The sequence below is a fragment of the Tricharina praecox genome (assembly GCF_024521635.1).
Source record: "Tricharina praecox strain CBS 144465 chromosome Unknown BZA05scaffold_62, whole genome shotgun sequence".
Classification (NCBI taxonomy): Eukaryota; Fungi; Ascomycota; class Pezizomycetes; order Pezizales; family Pyronemataceae; genus Tricharina; species Tricharina praecox.
The window spans coordinates 16,698-22,519 of record NW_026250464.1 but is presented as its reverse complement, the minus strand read 5'-3'; the positions used below and the strand labels follow the sequence as shown (position 1 = coordinate 22,519).

The following is a 5,822-nucleotide window of genomic DNA, read 5'->3' as shown; positions in this document are numbered from 1 at the left end:
GGCCTTCCAGCCTGGAGACATGGTACGGGTGGACGGCCGAAACTGGCGGACGGAGCGACCAAGCCGAAAACTGGAAAACAAACACCACGGACCCTATCGAATTACCCGAGCCATCGGAACCCACGCATACGAACTAGACATCCCAAACACCATCCAAAAGCACCGCACCTTCCCAGTGTCCCTCCTCCATGCACCGGCCGACGACCCCCTCCCCGGCCAGATCCTGCCGCCACCGTTACCGGTAATTGTGAACGACCAAGAAGAATGGGAGGTGGAGGAAGTGCTGGACAGCAGAACGCTGAGGGGAAGACTCCAGTACCTAGTCAGGTGGAGGGGTTTCACGACACCGACGTGGGAACCTGAGGAGAACCTTGTGGACGTACAGGCAGTGGACGACTTCCACCAACGGTACCCAATGAAGCCTGGATCAGTTCAACTTGCTCTCGTGGGAACTCGAGCCTTAGGAGGGGCTACTGTCACGGCTCGCGACGGGACGTTCGAGGAAGAGTCGGAACAGGGGTGGGAAGGCAGCGCGGGGGCAGTGCAAGGGGCTGCGCCGGCGGCAATGCAGGAATGAGCCGGAGGAATTGGGGCTGTGTGCAGTAAGCAGGGGTAGTGCAGCTGCGCAGGGTATGAGTCACGGAAGCGGGGTACTGGCAAGGTGGATTTCTCAGGGTCTGGCACACGCCCACGGTTATTGTCAGGTTGCGAGAAGAAGTGGAGGGTTTCCTATATAAACGGGCCGTTGCCCCTCTGTACTTGTTTCTTCACGCAACAACTTGTTAATTCAATCACAGTTACCTCTGCCCTTGCCTCGGCTGCCGTCTGCGCCGAAGTCCTTGTCCCTGCCTCTGTTCTCAGTTGCCGTCTGCACTGAGCCCTGCCTCACCTTGTCCCCTGAACCTGTCTTGCCTCTACCGAACCCAGAACCCGACCCCCAGCCCGGCTTCGCTACCTGGAGCCTTGCCCGACCGTGCCATTACACCGACTATCCCTATTAATCATTACGGCGGTCCTAGAAACGAACAAAATAGAACCGCACGTCCTATTTTATTATTCCATGCTAATGTATTCGAGCAAATGCCTGCTTTGAACACTTTAAGTTGTTCAAAGTAAAAGTCCTGGTTCCCTAACACACCCAGTCAAGGGCATGAGGTTTGCCAGAAGGAAAGGTCCGGATTCCCAGTGCACGCGGTGAGGCGGACCGGTCATCCAGACCCAAGGTTCAACTACGAGCTTTTTAACTGCATCAACTTTAATATACGCTGTTGGAGCTGGAATTACCGCGGCTGCTGGCACCAGACTTGCCCTCCAATTGTTCCTCGTTAATCGATTTAAATTGTACTCATTCCAATTACAAGACCCGAAAGGGCCCTGTATCAGTATTTATTGTCACTACTTCACCGTGTCGGGATTGGGTAATTTGCACGCCTGCTGCCTTCCTTGGATGTGGTAGCCGTTTCTCAGACTCCCTCTCCGGAATAGAACCCTAATTCCCCGTTACCCGTTGAAACCATGGAAGGCCACTATCCTACCATCAAAAGTTGATAGGGCAGAAATTTGAATGAACCATCGCCGGCGCAAGGCCATGCGGTTCGTAAAGTTATCACGAATCACCAAGGAGGCCGAAGTCATTGGTTTTTTATCTAATAAATACGCCCCTTCCGAAGTCAGGGCTTTTAGCATGTATTAGCTCTAGAATTACCACGGTTATCCAAGTAGTGAGTTACTATCAAATAAACGATAACTGATTTAATGAGCCATTCGCAGTTTCACTGTATAGATTGCTTATACTTAGACATGCATGGCTTAATCTTTGAGACAAGCATATGACTACTGGCAGGATCAACCAGGTAACTATCCTCGCTCCATCCACCTGAGTGGATGGTGCTACCCTTATGCCCAAGTGTTACGCCGGACGTCCAGGTGGAAGTTCTGTTTGTTGCCTGTGCCTTCACCGTGTGAACGGTTTTGTAACAGCACGGTCTGGTCAGGCTCCAGATAGCGAAGTCGGGCTGGTGATCGGGGACTAGGCGGGGCTGAGACGAGGCGGGCTCAGAGAACGAGGCAGGGCAGGGCTGAGTGCAGACGGCAACTGAGAAACAAGGACAGAGACAAGGACTACGGCGGAGACGGCAGCCGAAGCAAGGACAGAGTCAACAGTGGTTGAATCAACAAGTTGTTGCGTGAAGAACTAATTACAGAGGGGCGTTGGCCCGTTTATATAGGAAATCCTCCACTTCTTCCCGCAACCCGACAATGACCGTGGGCATGTGCCAGACCCTGAGAAATCCTCCTCGCCGATACCCCGCTCCAGTGACTCACAGCCTGCGCTGCCGCGCTACCCCTGTCTCCAACACACAGCCACAATTCCTCCGACTCATTCCTGCATTGCCGCCTGCGCAGCCCCCTGCGCAGCCCCTGCGCTGCCTTCCGACCCCTATTCCGGCTCTTGCTCAAACGTTCCGTTGTGAGCCGTGACAATTCTCAACCAGGCAGAGGGGTTCTGTCACAGTTCAGAAATCCTGGCCTTAAGTAGCTACTGGGATGATGGCGTTCAGCTATCAAAATATCTTTTCGTGGAGTGGTATAGTACTTTCCCAGTGTACTTTATTACAGGTTCGCGATTTTGATCGTTGCGCCAGCCGTGTGTGTGGTCGACAGCGCAACGTTCAGCGTCTGTGGGTATTTGAGGCGAAGCATGTGGACGTTGGAGGATGACATAATGGTTTCTGGTTGTGAAAACGGTAACTTATAACTCTTAAGATCATAATGTGAGACTGGAACGGTTTCGGGACGTCGGAGTCTTGATAAATATTGAGTATACAATAAAAGCCAGGGATTTCGATAATTCACATCGGAATAATCTTAAGGGGTATCATCAGTAGTGTTTGGTGTTCCTGGTTGTGCTGGTGTTGGGATTTCCGTGACGATTGTCGGGTGACTATATAGTCTACCCGTACACCTAAGCACGTGATCAGAAAACTCTGGTGTGGGGAACTCCGTTGTAAACGCCCGTTGTGTCATGCTCTGGCGTAAGCGCTACGAAGAGTTACCCACTGGGTCTAGGCTGTAGAGTCGCCGTAAGTTGTCGCAGGGATAGCCGTTCAGACTAGGCAAGAAGTGCTCACCACTTCCTACCGGAGCATAGCTCAGAGTAAGCAGTACATATCTTCATGTCGGCACTAAGTAGCAGCCCGGTTCTACAGGGTTCTATTTTGTCGACACATTGGTAATCGCGCGTCAAAACAGGATCCATGATTGGCGTTCCTTTCTACAGGGTTCCATGATGCACTGCCTCGGGTCTTCTCGGCCGTATCGGACTTGACTATGCATCGTCCGTATCGCCGATCGCTGTCTAGACTCTGGATCCCGTTTGCTCACTGCTGCCTAACTCATCTCTATGCTATAACTATCTATTCCTGTATTCTGATCACTTCCCAACGAACCGCTCCCGCTGCGACTACCCGAGAGTCTATAAGGGTGTCACAGTAATAAAGTACACGGGGTAAGTACTATAAGGCAAGGATATCTGAACCATGACAGAGACTGTTCCCATAGCTGCAGCTTTGGTAGAATTCTTTATCTTACCCCGTGGGAGAGGGACTGGTAGCATGAGGACTTACTATTCGAATGAGATGATTCAATCAGATGATGTAATGAGATGAACAGTCAGCTATGGACAAGATAAAAATGTTTTATAGATGCCTCTATGTGAGATGCCAGCCGACCAAATGTGAGAGCAAACATGTACGGCGAAAGATGAGAGAGCATTCACGTGAAAAACAGTGAGGACAATCAACAAAGAAACACATACCGGCCCAACAAGTTCGGATTGTGGCAGTCGGTCAGTCTACTGCAATCGACTTCAGTCTTAGGCTGAAAATGTTTTGGACAGACCGAATCCAAACCGTCCTCCAATTTCATGGACTATATTGTACTGATGCAGTCCGTCCGGACTGGTCCATAGGGAGCACTGGTTATGAAAGCACGGAATAGTTGTGGGAGACCAGTCGACGGGCCTGAAGAGATGGCACTGACGATTCGACCGGCCGGAAGAGGTGATTACACGGAAGAGTTGTGGGAGCACGGAAGAGGTGACGGCACGGAAGAGTTGTGGGAGCACGGAAGGCGATGGCGGCGCCGGACGAGATAATGGCACAGGAAGAGATGACGGCACGGACGAGTCCACGGGCCGGACGTCGTAATGGCACAGATTAGTCGATGGGCCGGACCAGGTGATGGCACGGAAGATTGAGCGAGTGGGCCAGTCGAGGGCCGGGGGGCGAAAGAGGGCGAGTCAAGGGGAAGGGCGGCGAAGAGGTGACGGCATGGAGAGTTGTGGGTGCACAGAACAGTTGTGGGAGTCGGCCAGTCGAGGGCGAGGGAGCGGAAGAGTTGTGGGAGCACGGAAGAGGGAGGGAGCGGACGGGGTGTATGGACAGGACGGATACTGCTGTTTTGCAGATAGACCCCCTGATATCAATGAAACTACAAGATGTTCGAATGCCCACCCGACGTCGTGCCCACGGAATATCTCTCAGGATAGGGTGGAATGCCCTACCACCGTTATGTATGCACCCGCCGCGGTCACCGTGACACTACATAAATACGCGGTGGACACCCTAATGAAGTACATTTTTTTCCTGACGCGATATACTCTTGCATTGACTAAATCCCACTACCACTGCTAGCATATCATGTACGCACCCGCAAGCCTGAATCTCCTATCAACACTGCGGCTCGCGCCTACCGTTCCCCCTGACCGGATTCCGTCCTATGCTACCTCCTCTGAACGGGCCCCTGCCCCTACCATCCCCCCTGACAGAACCCCGCGCTCCACTCTTCCCCGCGTCTGCCCCACGGCCGCTTCCACCCCTGACGGAGCTCCGCCCTCTACCGTTCCCCGTGTCTGATCGACGGCGTCTTCCACCTCCCCTGTCAGAACCCCGCGCTCCACCACTCCCCCTGTCCGATCTGTGGCCCCTTTCACTTCCCCTACCCGGCCACCGCCCTGCGCAAGAACTGCTCCTCGTTCCCGGCCTCAGTGAGGGGGCGCTAGTGCGCGAAGAACCTCTTCCGTGACGAGCAGGGTTGTTCTGCGCCAGCATGTTCATGAAGTAGCGGTTCTGGGTCTGGTAAAAATACTGCACTGTGATGTTGTAGTGTTCAATGCTTAAATGGTCAATTGATGCGCCGTTACGGATAAGTGATTCCGCAGCTTGCGAGTCGCCCCTGCTGATGGCATAGATCAAGAGGGGTTGACCTTGAAAGAAAGCGTTGGGGTCTAGACCGTAGCCCTGAGGCATCGGTGGAGGAGGTGGTCCTGAGCCAGCCGTGATATATTGTGCGCTTGCAGTGACTCCATAGTTGTAACTCGAGCCGTCATGTTTGTCGCTGTGACTACCGTAAGCTGAGATACTGCAGACATTTCTCCTCATTTTAACTTACTAGTCATCAAAATAGTAATCACCATCGTCGTCGTCGTCGCCCTCGTCATCGTCATCCTCGTCATCATCGCCCTCGCCATCGTCGCTTTCGTCTTCGTCGCCCTCACCATCATCGCCCTCGTCGTCGTCGGCCTCGTCTTCGTCGGCCTCGTCTTCGTCGGCCTCGTCTTCGTCGGCCTCGCCATCATCACCCTCGCCATCATCACCCTCGTCGTTGTCGCCCTCGTCGTCGTCGCCCTCGTCATCGTCATCCTCGTCTTCATCGCCCTCGCCATCGTCGCTTTCGTCTTCGTCGCCCTCACCATCATCGCCCTCGTCGTCGTCGGCCTCGTCTTCGTCGGCCTCGTCTTCGTCGGCCTCGCCATCATCACC

General features: G+C 53.6%; 1 protein-coding gene across 1 annotated transcript; it reads right to left on the bottom strand.

Moving 5' to 3' along the window:
* Positions 1-4,623: 4,623 nt before the first annotated feature.
* On the bottom strand, positions 4,624-5,557 carry BZA05DRAFT_413815 (uncharacterized protein). The gene has a single exon (XM_051485217.1). It carries the CDS (start codon positions 5,439-5,441, stop codon positions 4,731-4,733), a length of 711 nt encoding a protein of 236 aa, XP_051334546.1. The 5' UTR covers positions 5,442-5,557; the 3' UTR covers positions 4,624-4,730.
* Between the last annotated feature and the right edge of the window lie 265 nt (positions 5,558-5,822).

Bases quoted from the DNA above. Each gene is read 5' to 3' on its own strand.
- BZA05DRAFT_413815 (XM_051485217.1), bottom strand. From the start codon at position 5,441: ATGAGGAGAAATGTCTGCAGTATCTCAGCTTACGGTAGTCACAGCGAC.